The 20,669-nt window shown below is 39.9% G+C and overlaps 1 protein-coding gene across 1 annotated transcript in view; it reads right to left on the reverse strand.

Annotated features, from left to right (window-relative positions):
* The window catches only part of PGM5 (phosphoglucomutase 5), a 172,221-nt gene that overhangs the window by 108,969 nt on the left and 42,583 nt on the right, over nucleotides 1-20,669 (reverse strand). Inside the window, exons 4-6 of the mRNA XM_066368036.1 lie at nucleotides 19,532-19,657; nucleotides 17,023-17,213; nucleotides 16,264-16,418 (exon numbers count right to left, since the gene is read on the reverse strand). Coding sequence (XP_066224133.1) covers nucleotides 16,264-16,418; nucleotides 17,023-17,213; nucleotides 19,532-19,657 — 472 coding nt within the window. The remainder of the gene's footprint in view (nucleotides 1-16,263; nucleotides 16,419-17,022; nucleotides 17,214-19,531; nucleotides 19,658-20,669) is intronic.

Genomic DNA, 20,669 nt, shown 5'->3' on the forward strand with positions numbered 1-20,669 from the left:
ATATTGAGTGGTACACATAGCTGTTCAGGATGAAAGACTCCATTTCCCAGTTTCCCTTGTGACCATTATTAATAGATATCAGTATATCCCATTATCAGTAGATATAAGCAGAAGTATTAACTCTCCAGTGAACCTCTTTGAAAAGTAAATAGTATATCTATTCCCTTCACCCTTCTTCTTTATCTTTGCTCCATTAGCTGCCTAAACTGTAGACATGAAGGTTGGAGCTACTGCTCTCTTGAAAAATGAAGGCAAAGGCTACACCCAAGGAAGGCAGAGTAATGAGGAAGAAGGAGTGTGGTCCCTGGGAGCTCTTTGAAAAAGAGCTTCTATACGAGCCCTGACCACATCCCTTCTAGATAGGGAGAGCCAGGCTTTGAGAAGCAATGATAATCAGCAGTAAAGTCAGATGTATCACAATGATCACACATTCACATCACATGTGAGACCTCTCTCCACTCAGCCTCATCCTGGCTCAATGTCATGCCCACTCAGAGCCACAAGCCAACCTCTGGTCTATAACCTACTCCACAAGTTGGCCTTCAGATAGAAGGTTCTTCTACAAATTCGAACAGCTTGTACAAATCAGTTCTCATTCTCAAATTCCTCATGCTCCTGGTACAACAGTTTTGGAAAGATTCATGTAAATAAAACCTATTTGGGAAAGAATATCCACCCTTCCACTTCTCACATCTCTCCCTAGTTCACCAGAGGAACTGGCTAATGGCTTTGCAGATAAAGGGACACCAGAGGAGCTTATACATTTTTTTTTGTATTTTTCTGAAGCGAGAAGTAGGAGGCAGCAGACAGACAGACTCCAGCATGTGCCCGACCGGGATCCACCCAGCATGCCCACCAAGGGGTTATGCTCAGCCCCTCTGGGGCATTGCTCTGTTGCAGCTGGAGCCATTCTAGCACCTGAGGCAGAGGCCATGGAGCCATCCTCAAGCGCCCAGGCCAACTTTGCTGCCATGGAGCCTTGGCTGCAGGAGGGAAAGAGAGAGACAGAGAGGAAGGGGAGGGGGAGGGGTGGAGAAGCGGACAGGCGCTTCTCCTGTGTGCCCTGGCCAGGAATCGAACACGGGACTTCCACACTCTGGGCTGACTCTCTACCGCTGAGCCAACCGGCCAGGGCCATAAAAAATTTTAAATTATCAAAGCAGGGAACAACCATTACAACAATAAATTGGGATTGAGATGCTAATGTGAAGAAAGGAAGTAGCTAGTGTTACATCAGTAACAAAGAAAGCCACTTTTCAGGAATCTCTCCTCTGTTCTCTCATTCTCACACACCAGTATTATGTGTTTCGCTTATTCTACTTTTTTAGTTTTTGGTTGAATGACTAAACAGATTTTGAAATGGTCAAGTGCTTTACATTATGCACAGAAACCACATTACTTATTTTAATGGGATGTGTTTATAATGCAAAGTCAAAATCCTATCATCAGAATTAGTGGAAAGGAAAAATCTTTGAGTTCTGTAAGGGGGTTTGATAGTTTTGGCCAGCATACACACAGACGCAGGTGTGTCTTAAAAGAAAAAGGAACTCTATGTTTGACCAAAAAGACAATTTTTCTAAAGAGATGGGGCTTCCAGGGTGCAGGTTCTATACACACACACACACAAAAGCTAAAAAATATAAATGATCATTATTTACAAGGTACTGTTATTTAAAAAAAAAAACACCAAATACAGATTTTTGATATTCACACAAGAGTCTTCTAAAAGCTTTGTTGTACTGTAAAACTCAATGCACCACAGCAAAAAGCACCACTCAATTGCTATTATTTCCATAGGGGATATAGGATCTAAGTGTAGCCACTGGTCAAGATTTAGTCCCAGTTCCTTAGTGTGAAAAAACTGGAGACGAGTCATTAGAACCCACTATCTCTACCTTGGTTTGGTATCTGTAAAACTCCATCTTGTGATAATAGCTAACCTCATGGAGTTCTTGCTGTGGACTGGCACTCTTCTAAGTACTATCTATACATTATCTCATTTAATCCTCAAGAGGAGTGGTGCTATTGTCTTTCTTAGCCGAAGAGCCCCTGGTTAGGTAAGAGAGCCAGAGAGAAAAGGAGTCAGAATTCAAACCTAGGTACTCTGAACGCAGAGGCCTATGAAACGCATGGAGTACCATGTCCCATGGCATGCACAAGCTCATATGAGTACACTGGCAGGCATGAATGTTTGTATTCCTTAACCAACGCTCTCTTCCTCCTAGCACACACACTCTCCCTCCCACTCCTAAAATCGGTAGTAGAATCTATGTTGCTCACAAAAACTAGGGAATATTTGATGGCTTCATATAAGTATCCCCTAATTTTTGTGAGCAGTCTATACAAGGCAGTCTGTAGAATACATTGTCATCATCAGGACTTGAAAAAAGTTTTCAGATCTATCTATGACATTCAGATTGAAGTCAAGGACCTCTTGAGTCAAGCAGAATACCTTACACATAGGAGATTAATAAATTTATTGACGAAAAAGTTTGATAGAGGGTGAAAGGATGTGGAAGAAAAGATGAATTTTAGCAGTGATATATAGAATCTAGCAGTGTGCCTAATACAATAGGTGCTAAAAAATGTTTTTTTGGAAAGTGATAAAGTGGAAGGTGGGTAAAGAGAGAAGGAGGGAATGGAGGAAAGAAAATAAGGAAGGTGAGAAGAAAGGAGGAAAGAGGGAGAAAGTAAGAAAGATAGCAGGAGGGAGGGAGAAAGAAAAGCAGAGGGAAAGGAAGAATGGAAAGAGTAGAGAGGAGGGGATGGGAAAGAAGGACAGGTAAATCTATGAGCATAGGCAAGGATCACATGGCAAACACCACCATTCAAATTTTAACATCACTGTCAGTTATTGGTAAATAGCAGAGGACTCTCAGAAGCATGAGGAGGTAACAAAAAGGGCATCTGGTGTTCTTGAATAGACCCACAATTCTCCCTCCAAGTCTACACCCCAACACCCTCCCCTAGCTCACATCCCCTTGCCACTTATTGAGTCTCAAGTTGCTGCTGGAAGGAGAAAAGAAAGATCTTGCTCTGAAGAACACCTCCATCCACCTAGTTACCTGGTTTGGAAAGCAATGATCCTTCTTCTAACTAGATCTAATAGGGAAAGGGGCTTAAGACTTTCAGCCTATCCCACTCCTTATGGACTCAATGAGTGAATGGGTCAGAGATGGTGTAAACCCCAACCAAAGTCAAGACCCAATGAAATGGTTTTAGTTGGTTCTTTCTTAAAAAAAAAAAAAAAAAAAAAAAAAAATCTTGTCTCTCATCCACATAGAGAATGTAGTGCAAGAGCACGAGGTCTGGAGATCCTGCAGACCTTAGCTCTCCCACAGGGAGAGGCAAGGAGGCTGGGGATTAGAGTACCACCTAAAGCAGAGCAGAGCGGGAATATCCAGGCCAAATGGTAGCATCATTTCAGCTGCCGGAGCAACGTTCCCCTGCGGCCAACCCTACTTCAGTTATGTGGACTGACACATTCCTTTTATTATTTAGGCCCATTTCAGCTAGTTTCCTCTCATTTGCAGCAAAAAGATCCTGACAGATACAATATCTTTGTGAGTCCTAGGTAAAGATCTTGCATTCTTAAATACAAACACCAACTCACCAAAGAGTTTTCCTCCATGCTAGAATATAAACCACTGATGCAATCAGCGAATTGAAAAGAACATGGAATTTCAGATGACAAATTTAAATGTCAGGCAGAAACCTGATCAGAGATGAGAAGAATAGATCCCCAGGTTTGATTTCACCCTCAGCAGTGTACAGCATACAGACAAGGGCTAACAAGATTTTTTTTTTTTTTTTTTTTTTGTCCTAAGCATGGACATCCTATACCCAATTGCTAACACAGTATTTACTGAAGGAACCCATTGTATTTCATCGGTACCTTTCATGTTTCTGGTTATCAGTGTAGGCTGTCTGAGATGAAACACTCTTAGAGTGAAGGAAGTGTATCTGCTTGACCCAGTTCACACTGAGTGTAACAGACAAATGCTGTTGAAACCTGATAAATGTGTTTTGTGCAACCACTGCTGGTGATTTTAACTACTCCAAACAGATCCCAAGGCAAGGGTATAGAATTCAAACTGTGAACTCCAGTCAACATCTTCCTGGAAGTTATAAGTTAAAGCCAAGAATCCACTTTTTCCATCGCTTTTTTAAACAATAGTGATGTTCAAGGTCAAATTATACAATACCTTGGGGTTAACATTAATTATGTTTGTCTGACATCATATACCATCCTTTGGCAATGTAGATTTGCCCTACACACACACACACACACACACACACACACACACACACACACCAAACCGCATTAATGACTTCCACTGAAAGTACAACCAGAACTTTTTCCTTCTCTCAAGAACAAGGAACAGAAAAGAAATTATGAGGTTTGGAATCAGACAACCTAGTACCAGTTTGGTTTTTGTTGTTGTTGCTCAGAACATGTAGACTTTTTTTTATTAATTTTAATTTATTGTGTTTACATGGATTCAAGTGTCCCACTGAATATAACTCCCTCACCCCCACCCCTGTGTCCTTTTTATACCCCCTTTTCCCCCTCCCCCTAACTCCCTCGCCCCTTCCTTCTAGGATTTGTTGTCCTGTTATCTATAGCTCTGTATTATGTATATATAATTTCACTTCGGTAATAGTTTAGACTGCTTCATTTTTACTGTGTGACCTAGGCAAGTTACTTGACTTCTCAACATCATATTTTTCCTATAAATAAAATGTCAATAATAATACCTATCTCAAATATTCCTGAGGGTTTGTGTGAAAATCGAACAAGACAATACAATAGGTTCACTGTAAATGCATGTATCCTCTTCCTCTTTGCTCAGCTGGCAAAACTTTGGGGCAGCTTATTGTTCACCTGTTCATCTTTCTTAGATACTATTCTTCCTTCAGCCTGATGGGTAAAATGAAATCAGTGATATTTGGCAATTATTTAAGTAGTGTTCCAACAGGCCTTGCTGAACACGACCCTATGACGTAGGGATTTAAAACTCAGTTTACAACTTTTCTTTGTTGTTAGAGTTACAAAGTCTTTTAAAGTATAAGCACATACTAAAGGTACATGCTCTTTAACTTCAGAAAGATCTTCAGGCCCGGGATGGTTTATTATTATCCTCCTTCACTTAAAAACATTGTCAAGTGCCAAGCTTCTCTGGAGGCTGACAGAGCATATATTTGGGAGTTTTGCTGGGCATCTTATCTTCTTTACATCTTTTTTTGCCACCAATATATTTGACTAATGACCTTAAAATATTAGAACCTCGGACTCTAATATTTTATCAGCCTAAACAAAAAGTTACTTTATGGCTCTTTGCAGCAATGAATGGGATTTATTTTTAAATTATATAAAATATTTTAAATCACAAGGAAAAACAGGAGGAAGGTTATTTAACCAAACAGACCCTCCAGAAAACCAAAATTGAGATTATAAATAAAGATGGGCCATGAAGGCAATGTTCCCATTGGACAGCAACTGCATGTCACTTAGTTCTATGCTCTAAACTGTATGTTATTAAAATCCCTGCTTAAAATGATCTTTGATCCCCAATCACCCAGGATGGTGTTAAGGGGTTTCTTTCAGTACTAGCTGATTCCACCCCTGGTCAAAGTGACAAAGGTCAAGGAGGGCTGAGTCAGTGGAAAGGCTAAGAATAGGATGCTGGACACCAATAACAATGACTATGCCTTTCTAGAGACAGCACCAGTGGCAAAGAGTCCTTGCAAAGGAAGCAGGCAAGAAAGAACGGACTTCTAAAAATGATTTGTCTTTCATTTCACATGGGAGGGTAATGGTGACTATATATATTTTTTAGAACTCAGGTCACTTAATGCTTATCCAAAATTGTTTTTCTGACTAACTCAGCAGAAACCCAAAATAGCTCAGAACAACTGAACAAAAGTTTACCCAACATCTTGCAGCGTCTAGTCTTAAATGTTAACAATTTATTTTTCTCACTTTAGCCAAGTAATTCATAAATGCCCTCTACTAAATGTAGGCATGAAATCACTTGCTTATCAGACAATATCTCCTAAAAACACCAAATAACAAGCTCAAATTATTGCCAGCATCTTTTCCAGTGGGGGAACACAAAAACCATAGAGAAATGCAATGCAAGGTATCCTCCAAATGTTCCAGTAGGAAATCCATTCTTCATCCTAAATACCAAAGCAAGCAATAGTCATTTTGAGCTTAAGTTCAGGATTTAATTATTGACTAGAAAATAATTTCTATGTGGATGTTTCCTTTTATCTCACCTTGATGAAGTTGTAGTCAATACCCACATATCATTACCAAAAATCTGACTCTCTATAAAACTTACCAAAATATAAATGAAAACCATAAGCCAGGCATAGCTTTATTACACCTAAAAATGATTATTTTCTTCTTATCATTCAGGTATACCTTCCTGTGCAGCTAGGTGATAGCATTGACAAATTTCTTTTGCATGAAAATCAGAAGAATGTGTTAGTAGTTCATAGTTGTAAACTTTTAGATTTCTGTGATTAGATCTGTGAAGTTCTACTTACTTTTTTTCCCAAATAAAAGGTATCCAAAAATGAAAGAAATCTCATTCATTCATTTAGTAAGTGTTTACCGAGAATCTATTCAGTGCCAGGCAGTGGATAAAACCTTTGCCTTCAGGGGGTGCACAGGTCATTAGGAAACACATAAGTACACATTGGTAATGCCTGTGACAACTGTGATAAAGTAATTTATGGAGATCAAGTTCCAGAGCTGCCTTGGGGTAGAGAAAACACAATGCCAGAGGACTTACAAGAAGGTGATGCGTGACTCGAGCCTTGAAAAATAACAAAGATCAGCATGGGATAAGGTGAGGCAGAGGAGATACATTTCAAGGAAAGAGAACAGCATGTACAAAGACACGGCAGTGTGAGAGGTCAAATTTGGGGAACTGTAAGCAGCACAGCACAGGTAAAAATGTAGGCAGGAGTGAGATGTTCATAATCAAGAAATCATGCATGTTTTAGAATCCAGAGATGGATTCTCATTCTGCAGGCATTTGAGGCCACCAACAGATTTTTAGCAAGAAAGGAAGACATGTGACTTTCTACTCTAGAACAGTTGACCTTGAAGTGGTCCAGAATATACACTGAGGAGGAGGTGTGAGGGCAGAGAGGAAACCAGCTCACTGACTACAGCAGTAGTTCAAGCAAAAGATTTGAGAACCGGAATTTTAATAAAGTAAAAGTAGGGTTGGAGACATTTAAGCAATTTTTCTTTTCTTTTTTTTTTCCATTTTTTCCAAAGCTGGACACGGGGAGGCAGTCAGACAGACTCCCGCATGCGCCTGACCGGGATCCACCCGGCATGCCCACCAGGGGGCGATGCTCTGCCCCTCTGGGGCGTTGCTCTGTTGCATCCAGAGCCATTCTAGCACCTGAGGCAGAGGCCACAGAGCCATCCTCAGTGCCCGGGCCATCTTTGCTCCAATGGAGCCTCGCTGCAGGAGGGGAAGAGAGAGACATAGAAGAAGGAGAGGGGGAGGGGTGGAGAAGCAGATGGGCACTTCTCCTGTGTGCCCTGGCCGGGAATTGAACCCGGGACTCCTGCACGCCAGGCCGACGCTCTACCGCTGAGCCAACCGGCCAGGGCCTTAAGCAATTTTTCTAATGGGACTCAATGACTATGGCAATATTTTTCAACTGCTATGGACTTCCAGTCCGCTAGAAATTTTGTGCCAGTCTGAGAAAGAGTTAAGCACCTTTCTATAAGTAGAACTCTAGGTTTATTAAAAAGTTTATGATTTTGGTATTGGTGATTCACCCAGATAGTAAACACAAAAAAGAAGAGCAATTTTTAGTGGGGGAAAAATGCTATTTACACATGTTAAATATGAGTTGTCTAAAACAGATAACTATTGACAGCAATTTACAGACAAAATTTAGGGGTAAAATTTTATCTGAAGAAAAAAGATAAAAATTAGAAGTGCCTAAATGATGAGGGTTTTATATCTAAAATATATAGTGAACTCCTGCAAATCCATTGAAAAGAGAGAAAGAACACTAAATAGAAAAATGAGCAAAGCTCAAGAACAGGCAATTAATAGAAGAGGAAACCTCAAAAATCTCTCAAGCATATTAAATTCATCAGTAATAAGAGAAATGAAAAATTAAAATAGCAATGGAAAACTGGACTCAAGAGTGGAAGGGAACAAAGAATAACCAGCACAAGCAGCACAATGGCCACTCTCTTTGGTAATCTCTACTTGCTTATTTCCCAGTCTCATCCTCTCCCCTCTTTTTTTGGACCTGGGTATACAGAGTTGAGTTAACTATATTCATCATTGAATAATCTTTCAATAATTTGTCCAGTGGAAATCCCATTTCATCCAGTGCCCACTCTGCCCTCCTCTCTTCCCTAGAAGGCTGAGCTCCACAGGTTACCCTCTAACTTCCAGGTGGTTTGGCCAATAGGAGGCATCAGCAGGAGGTTGGCAGGTGGGGAGAGAGAGAAGATGGGATATGTATACTCCTTGACAAGTTCAGTTCCTCTCTGACAGCCCATCTTTCACAACTTCAGACCTCACCAGCCTATGATTACTCTGATCCCTCCCTTTGACCCTTCAGTCCTAGGAGAATTAATAGCCTTTTGCTAGTGGGAGTCTGAGGGTATATCACAACTTTTAAAAACTTTGTTCATTCCTTTGTGGACCAAATTATTAAGTTATAATTATTGAATTATTTTAATAAACTTTTTTGAGGGTGCCATCTCTATTCTGCCTTCACTCTAAATGAAATTGACTATGGAGAATTTCAGACCAGTAGCTCCTATAATAAAGGTCTTTTTTCTTTTATTTTAAGATAGTATGCACTTGAACATATATATATGAGAGGCAGGGAGTCAGAGAGACAGACTCCCACATGAGCCCTGACCAGGATCCATAAATCTCCCTACTGGGCTATGCTCTGCCAATCTGGGGCTGTTGCTCCATTGCTCAGCAACTGAGCTATTTTAGCACCTGAGGCAAGACCATGGAGCCACCCTTAGCACCTAGAGCCAACTTGCTCAACCATTCAAGTCATACTGCAGGTGGGGAAGAAAGAGAGAGAGAGAGAGAAAGAGAGAGAGAGAGAGAATGCGGAGGGGAAAGGGTGGAAAAGCAAGCATTTACTTCTCCTGTGTGCCCTGACTGGGAATCAAACCCAAGACTTCCACATGCCAGTAATGCTCTACCATCTGGCAACCAGCCAGATCTGCACTTGAACATTTATCTGCTGTGGCAAAATATATTCCCATCATTCTGTAGCAGGAGCAATGTGTGGAGATACTAAGTAATTAGATGTTAGCTTATATCAATATCTCTCCCACTACTTTAGTCCATAATGGCTGATCCTAGAGATAAAACAGCACAGATCTAAAGGATGCAGTAAAGACCAAAGTCATCACAGATCAGTAGATATTTGCATACTTGCAGTGTTAACACTATCTGGATTCCAAAGACCAGCTAAATATGTTCAAGATAAAACTACAGTACATATATTATATTTCAGACTGAGGATTCACAACAAGTAGCTGTAGACCACATTCTGAAAAATAAGTATTTTCACATGCATTATGGGCCATTTCTGATCTCAGCATCATAGTCAGGCCAACCTGCTCGATCTGATTTTTTGGTTGCTACCCATAACCTACTCAGAGAATCCTTTCCTGGTTACCCTTTTTAAGTACGAAGTTCCATACCTACCAATTATTACGGCACCAAGTTCATTTCCCATGAGCATGTTTTATAATTTGTATTTATATAAACATATTTTTTTCTTTAATTGTTATTATCAGTATTCTTCATGGCTGTAAGTTCCACCAGAGGAAGGGACCATGTCTAAGATACAGAAAGCCCTCATAAATAATTCTTGTGTGAGTAAATGGTGAACAACAGAGGTAGTACAAAGAGCAAAAACAAGGCGAACATTAATTCCTTTCACTACCATATTTATGGGTGGTGGACCTTATATAGTCTCCCTTGTAGTCAAAATAGATATTTTAGATCTGACTTCCTGGCAGTATATCCAAGGGTGCTAGCTTGTTTGAGGCTGTAAATATCTCTAATGAGGAGGGCTCAAGTCTGTGTGTGTTTGCCTTGTTTTACACAGCACTTGGCACAGCCGCAAGCACAGATGGGAGTGTCGTAAATATTATGGAAAGATAACACAGAGGATTATTTAATACCTCCTGTGGGGTGGAGATAGACCTTGGGCCACAAATATATTCTGAATATGCTTTACTACTCAAATCATTTAAATCAAAATAATTTCAGCAACATAGATTCATCTGCAACCACAACTCAGACACATTCAGAATGACAAAGACCCAGAAGAATGCCATTTTCAAGGCTGAAACTGCATTATTCCAGGGTAAAAAGAATCCTTGTTTTAGTGACACAGTAAGGGCAGAAATAAAAAACACTGAAATTCTTCCCTCAGAGAATAATGATTATTTGTTAACAATAAAAGTTTGTCTGAATAATTCATCAGTTTCAAGGGCGCAGGACCCCTTATTCTGGAATCCCAGGAGTTTAGGCAAGTGCACCATTTAATGTTTCCCAACTACTCAGTTGTCATTCTTCCAGGGCTTGGCAATTCTGGGCAACATTCCTATGATTTTACTAATGCTTAAAAAATAATCTACATGGGAAACCACTGTTAGGATAAAACTTTGAAACCGCATTTATTTTACCTAAGAAGAAACAAGCTTATAGTGTCCATCATGAGAACCCACCTGGGAGCTACACAACATATCAAATACCTAAAACAAATCACCACGTCAGAGCCCCACAGAATTCTGAATCCCAACCAGCAAGCATGAATAATCCTTTTAAATGGTCACTTACATGTCAGAACGGGTCCTTTGTGAAACCTCTAAGCAAGGCCTCTGGTTTCTGACTGAAACCGATTTATTGGGAAGGGGGGATAAAGTGAAATCAAGAACTACTGGGAGATTTTCACAAGAAAAGAGGACAAATGGTTTTTGTTGTCAGAATAAAACCATTGTCTCTTGGCCAGGGTTTTGAAAAGTTGCCGGCTACCCCACAGGAAAGTTGGGTAATAGTCTCAACTGATTTCTCAGGGACCATTCTGATCAAGTTGTAGTTAGTGGGCAGATGCAATAGCAAATTAATTCAGAAGACCTAGTTTCAAATCCTGGGTCCTTTCTTATTAGCTGTGCAGCCTTATGTAGTCATTTAACCCCTCTGATATTTGGTTTGACATCTTTAATTATGTTGAAAGTAATGCCTACCCAATTACCAACACTATTATTGCAAAGATCAAGTGAGATCAAACATATCAAAGTTCTTTCTAAATTATAAGATTCCGTATTAGTGGAAGGTTACTATACATATTAACTACACTCCCACAATATTATATAACTTAATGTAACACTTAGGGTCTACATAATTCTGACTTCTCAGTTTCTAAAGATGGTCCCATTTTTACATTTTGCCTGTTCTCTACAGTTTTACTGAATCTTCTTTTTTTTTAGTTTTTTAAAGGAAGGACATAAGCAAAGGCAAATGGAAAAAACAAACAAACCATGAAATCATACACCCTTCTCATTGGTGTTACTAGGCAAGTATTTTAAACTGAGGTGGTTCATTATCATACACTTGTCATCAGTAAAGAAGTGGGGGACATCCAAAGGCATGTGATTCTCTTCCCATCTGGTGGAAGAATGCAAAATCAATTTACAAAAATTAGCTGTATTTCTAATAACTAGTAGCAAACAACTAGAAAATTAAATCTATAAAACTATTCTATTTATAGTATCATCAAAATACAAAAATATTCAGGAATAAATTTAACAAAAATTTGGTAAGACCTCTACACTAAACTATAAAACATATGTATGAGACATTAATAAAAACTAATAAAAACTAAATAAATTGAAAGATATAACAGCCTAACCAGGGGGTGGCACTGTGGATAAAGCATCAGGACTAGGATGCAGAGGACCCAGGTTTGAAACAACCTTGAGCACGGGCTCACCAGCTTGAGCCCAAGGTTGCTGGCTTGAACAAGGGGTCACTCGGTCTGTTGAAGGCTCAGCCCCACCCCCCACCCCGGGTCAAGGCACATATGAGAAAGCAATCAATGAACAACTAAGGTGCCGCAACGAAGAATTGATGCTTCTCATCTCTCTCCTTTTCTGTCTGTCCTTATCTGTCCCTCTCTCTGTCTCTCCTTGTCTCAGTCACACACACAAAAAAGATATAACATATTCCTGGACTGGAAATCTCAATATTATTAAAATGCAATGCTTCCCAAATTGCTCTATGGATTGAACAGAATTCCAAACAAAATCTCACCAGGCTTTTGTGGAAATTGAAAAGTTGATACTAAAATGCATCTAGAAATAAAAAGGACCTTGGACATACAGTTTTTTTATTTGCCAAAGAAAAAAAGAGTTGGCGAGGGGGATGATCTGATTTTAGTATTTACTTTAAAACTTCAGTAATCAAGACAATGAAATATTGGCATAAGGATAGACAAATAGATTAGTGGACAGAACAGAGAATCCTCCAATAGATCCACATATATGTGGTCTACTTATTTTTAACAAAGGCTCCAAGGGGAAAGGCAATTCCTTTCAATACATGAGATTAAAACAGATAGGGAAAAAGTAAAGCTTGACCCCTGCCTCACATCTCACACAAAAATTAATTCAAAATCATCAAGACTTGAATGTAAAAATTAAAACTACAATGATTCTAGAAGAAAACATAGGAAAAAATTATATTGCTGACCTTGAGATAAGCATAGATTTCTCGTAAAGGACAAAAAATTATATACAAACCATACAAAAACAATAATAAATTGAAATTCATTAAAATTTAAAAGTTATATATATCTAAAGACACCATTAAGAATACGAAAAGGTAGCGTTGGCTGGTTGGCTCAGCAGTAGAGTATCAACCTGGTGTGTGAAAGTCCTGGGTTTGATTCCCCATTCAGGGCACACATGAGAAGTGACCATCTGCTTCTCATCCCATCCCTTCCCCCTCCTCTCTCTCTCTCTCTCTCTCTCTCTCTCTCTCTTCCTCCCTCCCTTCTCCTCTCACAGCCATGGCTCAACTGATTCAAGCACATTAGCCCCAGGCACTGAGGATGACTTCCTCTGGCTTCCTCCAGCCTCCTCCCCTCAGATGCTAAAAGTAGCTCAGTTGCCAGCAGCCCCAGGGGCCCCAGATGGCCAGAGCATTGGCCCTAGATGGGGGTTGCTGGGTGGGTCAAGGTGCATGCAGGAGTCTGTCTATCTCCCCTCCTCTCATTTAATAAAAAAAAAAGAAAATGAAAAGGCAAGCCCCGGGCTGGGAGAAAATATTCATAATACATATGTCACAAAAGCCTTATTATTCATAAATATAGAACTTCTATAAATAAATAACAAAAAAATAAACAACCCAATTTTTTAATTGAACAAGTACATGAAAAAGTTATAAAAATGGACAATAAGCATATAAAAATGAAACCAACATGAAATGATATTTTACACTCATTAGGATGGTTAAAATAAAAAAGACAACACCAAATGATAATGATGATATGAAGCAACTAGAACTGTCATACACTGCAAATAAGAGTATAAAAGTGGAAAATATTTTGGCAGTTTAAACATACATCAACCCCCACAATCAACTTTCTAATCCTAGATATTTATCCAAAAGAAATAAAGATGTTTCCAAAAAAAGACTTGTATAAAAATGCTTATAGGAGCATGATTCACAATAGTTAGTAGCTGGAAATAACCCAGATGTACATCAATAGGAGACTGGAAAAATACATTGTGATATATTCATTTGTTGGTATACTACACAGCAATAAAAAGGGTTAAAATACTAACACATGCAATGACTGTGGATGAATAAAAATACATCTTAAATGAAAAAACCAATAACAAACAAGTACTTAGTATATGATTTAATTTATGTGAGATTCAAGAACAGGAAAACCTAAATATGGCAATAGAGATTATGACAATGGTTGCCCATGGGGGATCAAAAGGAGACACAAGGGAACTATTTGCAATGGTGGGAATGTTCTATATCTTAATCTGGATGGTGGTTACACAGATATATACATTTTTCAAAACTCATTGACTTGTACCCTTAAGATTACACATTTCGCTGTATGTAAATTTAACCTCATGAATGAATGAATAACACCACAAGGAAATAACCAAACCAATCCAGAAGGTAGAATTCTGCAGGACAACTGATCAAGTCTCCTTAAAAATCATTGTCAGGTGGCACAGTAGACAGAGCATCAGCCTGGGACACTGAGGACTCAGTTTCAAATCCCAAAGGTTGCCAGCTTGAGTCAGGCTCACCAGCTTGAGCACAGGGTCACCGGCTTGAGCGTGGGATCATAGACATAACCCCATGGTCGCTGGCTTGAGCCCAAAATTTGCTGGCTTGAAGCCCAAGGTTGCTGGCTTGAGTCCAGAGTCACTGGCTTGAGCCAAGGGTCACTGTAGAACCCCCCCTCATTAAGGTACATAAGAGAAATCAATCAATGAACAACTAAGGTGGTGCTTCTCATCTCTCTTCTTTCCTGTCTATCTTGTTAAAAAAAAATCATTGTCATTAAGAACAAGAGAAAAAATTGTGCTAAATGATAAAAGATTTAACAGACATAGCAACCAGATGTAATGCATGGTCTTATGGAATGCTGCTTTGAGAAAACAATCCATTAAAGACATTTTGGGAACACCTAGGGGAAATCTAAATATAATCTTGGTTTTAGATGAAATAAAAATGTATTAATACGGCCCTGGCCGGTTGGCTCAGTGGTAGAACGTCAGCCTGGCGTGCAGAAGTCCCGGGTTCGATTCCCGGCCAGGGCACACAGGAGAAGCGCCCATCTGCTTCTCCACCCCGCCCCCTCTCCTTCCTCTCTGTCTCTCTCTTCCCCTCCTGCAGCCGAGGCTCCATTGGAGCAAAGATGGCCCGGGCGCTGGGGATGGCTCCTTGGCCTCTGCCCCAGGCACTAGAGTGGCTCTGGTCGCAACAGAGTGACGCCCCCGGAGGGGCAGAGCATCGCCCCCTGGTGGGCAGAGCGTCGCCCCCTGGTGGGCGTGCCGGGTGGATCCCGGTCGGGCGCATGCAGGAGTCTGTCTGACTGTCTCTCCCCGTTTCTAGCTTCAGGAAAAAAAAAATGTATTAATACAAAGCTGGAGATTGTTGATGGAAAAGAAAAATCAAGTTACAAAGCAGTATCTACTTTCAAATCTCTTTTTTGGTATTACAGAAAGGCAATTATGTATTACATATTTTATATATATTTATATGTACATATATTATATAAATATAAATTATATGAATATACATATATTTTCTATAATGTTATATAAATATATAATATAAATATATGTTAATATATGTAACACATATATTATATAATGTTACATGTTTTATAAAATGTGTATTATATATAACATAATTATATATGTATAGAAGGAGATCCAATAGCAAATACACATTTATCTATTAACATAGGTAACTCAGGGAGAGGGAATATGATGTTTACATTTACTTATTTGTGTGTTTTCAAACTTTCCACCATGTGCAAGTGCTGTTTCCATAATAATATTATATATTGCTTATAAATATTAAACTCTGAAATTCCTTGTTCTATAAGCCATGGTAGGGTTGGGTAGAGCAAGAAGAAAAAACCCTAACACTTTGATCTACTAAGTGAATATCCTGCTGAGCACATCTCATCTCTTCTCAGAACAAATCTATAATGGGTCATCCCTATTTTTGTGGACCTATTAAGGATACAAGCCGGCAATTTAACATAGTACTATCTGACTTGAAAACCCATGTTCTTTCCACCTCACTTACATACGAAGCTTTATTACTAAACATTTATAAGTATTTATTATGTACCAGGCACTCTGTTAAATGTCTTACATAAATCACCTCACTCCTACCTCATAGCAAGTCATATAAAGATTACATGAATTATCATCCTCATTTTAAAGATAAGAAAATCGAGCACAGAGATCAAATGTTTTCAAGTTCCCACAACTAAGAAGTGGCAGAGCCAAGAATCAAATTCGGCCCAGCTCATTCTTTGTGTTCCTACCCAGCGCACTATCCGTGTCTCTAAGTTCCACAGTCCCCACAGAGCAGGGAGGAATGAGTCATCACGAGGGGCCAAGTGAGCATTAACATCAGGGCCTACCACGAAGTTTCTCACGATGACATCCTTGCTTACCTGTCCAGGGCTGTGCTGGTAGGCATACTCCTCCCAAACCCTCGGACCCCCATCTGACGGAAATATGGAATGCAAGGGAGGTTGGCAGCAATGATGGCCAGGGAGTCGGAAGGGCTTACAAAGAAGCCATTTTGGCCTAGGATCATATAACGGTCCTGTGGGAAAGAATGTGTGAAAATGATCAGACGGAGGTCTCTGCAGCTAGCAGCCCATTCCCATAACCATCACAAGCCGCTTGACTGCCATCATATATTTAAACAACCTAAAACCACTTGAATGAGGCCAACCAGGGCCTGGGAAACCTTCTTTCAAATCCTTGAATACTGCAGGCCCCAGGCGCTTTTGTAACTAAGAACGTGCCCCACCTGTTGAAATGGGAATGCCTACCTCAGGCTTCAGTAGCTTCCCGAGCTTACTTCACACTGTCCCCCAAACACAATGAGAAACAGAGGTTATTGCTAAAACAGCTGGTTCTTTAACGTGGCGCTTTCAACAAAACCAACCATAAATAAAGATTTATTGCATGAATATTTTTAAAAAGAAATAACCTCTTCACAACATAATGTTTACCAGGAACTAAGAACAGTAATGGCTATTAAATTGCAATACTTATAAACAGAACAGATGCAGTGCCGGTTAGGGTTCATGGGCCCCATACATGTCGGCCCCAGATGTGTTCATTAATTCTCTGGTTTTCAATGCTTTTGTTCATTGTATGTATGGTAAAAGGGTCAGCAAGCAAAAAACATTTCTATTTACCCCATCAGCATCAAATGCAGCTCCAAATCCATATTCTCCTCCTTTCATAGCTTCCAGAAGGGTCGTTGCATATGTCAGGTTTGGGTCAGGATGCTGCCCCCCAAAATCTTCCATGGGAACGCAGTTTATTGCAGAATTGGCTGGGGCCCCCAGCTCATCACATAGGACTTTTCTCACATAGGGTCCCATAACTAAATAAATAAATAAACAACATGAAATCTTTGCAGAACCACCCAAGAGTGTTTTGTTCTTATTAGAACAAGGAAGGTCACTTAATAGCACAGAAATAGAATGGATAAATTCTACAAGCTTTCTCAAGACACAACCCAGAATAATATTTACTTCGATTATAATTTGTTGGGCATCTGTATGCCAGTTAGTGTGTTAGGCATATAGATGTATTCAACAATCCAGTTACATGAAACTTGTCTCCAAAACTTTTCTAAAATGTTGCCAGAAAGAAATCAACTATTTAACAATGATTTACTGTCTGCTGTTTTCAATGTATTAAAAGCTTTAGCTAAATATATGCAAAAGAACCAAAAGGCTCTAGCAATGTTCAGGAATTATTATAACTCTGCCAAGTGTATAATTAAACACTGTTGACCACAGAAGCACATGAAACTAAGCACATTTTATAAAATAAATGCCGAGGAATAATGTTTTCCAGTTTATGGATTGCCTAACATGAAAATCCTATGTTAGAATTTATATATAACATGAGACTAAAACAGAGTAAAGAGCAACCTGGAGGAAACAGAAACTATACAGAGAGAAGAAAACTTTTAAAGAATGTATCAATAATATCCTAATAGAGATCAAGATATGGTGGAATGGCTAAAATTGAAAAGACTAACAGTACCAAGTGTTGGTGAGGGCAGAGAAACTGAAGCCCTCTTGCCTTCCTGGTGTTGCAAATGGTACAGCTACTTTGGAAAAACAGGTGTGTGTGTGTGTGTGTATTATATGACCTAGAATCTCGCTCCTAGGTATTTATCCAAGACAAAATTACATATCCCTACAAAGACTTGTTCACAAATGTTTATAGCAGTTTTATTTGTAATAGCCAAATCCTAGAAATAACCCTAATTATATGAACTGGTGAATTGATAAACAAACTGGTACATCCTTAGAATGCAATACTACTCAGTAATAATAAGGAATAACTACTAATATATACAACACCATGAATTCATCTCTGAAACATTAAGCTGACTGTAAGAAGTCTGAAGAAAAAGGCTACATATTATATGCTCCCATTTATATGGCTTTCTAGAAAAGGCAAAATTATGCAGGCAGAGAAGAGATGACTGATTGCCAGGGGTTAAGTGTAGGAGGATGGGTTTGATTTCAAAGGGTCCCAAGGAAATTTTTTGAAATGAGAGAAATATTCTATATCTTGATTGTCATATTGGTTACATGAATAGCCAATTACAGTTAACAGTATGGTTTCTCCCATGTGCCTCCAGGCCTAGCACAGGTAGCTACCAACCTCGAGTCACTTTGTAGCTCCTACCAGAGATCACCAGGCCACTCACAGGCAGTAGCTGACATTGGTCTGCACCAGAGCAGTTCCCAAGAAACTCCAGAACCAATATACCTAGTGTCTGTCCTCAGACCACAACAGAGCACCACCTGATTCACTCCACAAGTGGTACACTCAAATGGTGGTCTGGGCAGGCACCAGAGTTCACTGAGGCAAATCCCACTCCATGGGGTCAGCCCAGTGCAGCAACTCATATGCTGTGCTCACAGCCAATCAGCTCAAAGGTTAACCCCAGGTACTGATGTACCAACAGCAATCAAGGCTCAACTACAACAGAAGAGCACAGACAACGCACACAAGGGACACTCATGGAGCACCCAGCTCAGGTGACAGGGTGACTGTGGGTACCACTGGGCCCACAAGTCACTTATTACATAAGGCTACCCTGCCAAGACTGGGAGATGGAACAGATCTACCTAATACATAGGAACAAACACAGAGTGACAACAAACTTACTTGTTCAAGCTTTGTTTACATTTGCATCAAAAGAGAGAAAGTAGAGGCTTGAAGTTCTCTAGAGCAGTGGTCCCCAACCCCCGGGCCGCGGACCGGTACCAGTCCGTGGGTCATTTGGTACCGGTCCGCAGAGAAAGAATAAATAACTTACATTATTTTCGTTTTATTTATATTTAAGTCTGAACGATGTTCTATTTTTAAAAAATGACCAGATTCCCTCTGTTACATCCATCTAAGACTCACTCTTGACGCTTGTCTCAGTCACGTGATACATTTATCTGTCCCACCCTAAAGGCCGGTTCATGAAAATATTTTCTGACATTAAACCAGTCCGTGGCCCAAAAAAGTTTGGGGACCACTGCTCTAGAGTATGCCAAAAAACTGAAAATACAGATGCTGTGTGTGAATACCTATAAATTCGACCTTCCTCATAATCCCAGAAACCCAATGTAGCAAGGTCTCCATAACATTTGTTGCCCATCAAATAGTAAAAGCCCACAAGCTTACCTCCATGCATCGCATCAACTCGGATCTTCAGCTGGCCAGGGCCCGTCAGCAAACATTTGATGGCATTAAAGTCAAAGATGGTCCGAAGGAGATTGAGATAGATATCCACTGGGTCCACTATCTCCACTAAGGATCGTAGAGCAAAGGGAAACATCAATAACTGTGACTATGAAGAATACTTGAACGTGTAAAAAAGAACCACTACCCTAATAATATATGAATCCTTATGTGAGAAGCAAAGTGTCCATTTACAGACAAAAATCACAAATTAAGACACATTAAGATGCTACAAACTTTTCAGGTTATATGGGTGTAAACAATATCAAGTTAGAAATTCTCCCACCTGACCAGGCAGTGGCACAGTGGATAGAGCGTCAGACTGGGATGCGGAGGACCCAGGTTCGAGACCCCGAAGTCGCCAGCTTCAGCGCAGGCTCATCTGGCTTGAGCAAAAAGCTCACCAGCTTGGACCCAAGGTCGCTGGCCCCAGCAAGGGGTTACTCGGTCTGCTGAAGGCCCGTGGTCAAGGCACATATGAGAAAGCAATCAATGAACAACTAAGATTTCGCAACGAAAAATTGATGATTGATGTTTCTCATCTCTCTCCATTCCTGTCTGTCTGTCTCTATCTATCCCTCTCTCTGACTCTCTCTCTGTCCCTGTAAATAAATAAATAAATAAATAAATAAATAAATAAATAAATAAATAAATAAAAGAAAAGTTATAAATTCTCCCTTGCAAGTGAAAAGTCAACCACATGAATAAAGTAGTTAAAACTGTCCCTGTTATCCCTACTCCCACCTCTTTCTGACATCTTCCTCCATAAAACTGGACCTACCTCAATGCTGAGAGGCATCTTGGCATACTCAGTGGCCTCCCCTATGGGGGTTGGCCAAAGAATGACTCAGCTGGCGTGAAACAAATCAAGGAGTGACCTCAGCAGTGACTCCTATTTTCCAAATGCCATTGTGCAAACCACACCCAGGTTCAAAATTAGTGATGAAGGATATATTCCTGCATTTGTGTGCAGTCTCTTGTGTGCCCAATCTACTACCAATTTCAGGGCGAATGCCAGATATTTAGAAATCCTCAATAAACACAAATGTTCTCCAGTGTCCAGCACCACCCATTGACCAGG

The sequence above is a fragment of the Saccopteryx leptura genome, chromosome 2, assembly GCF_036850995.1.
Source record: "Saccopteryx leptura isolate mSacLep1 chromosome 2, mSacLep1_pri_phased_curated, whole genome shotgun sequence".
In the NCBI taxonomy this organism is placed as follows: Eukaryota; Metazoa; Chordata; class Mammalia; order Chiroptera; family Emballonuridae; genus Saccopteryx; species Saccopteryx leptura.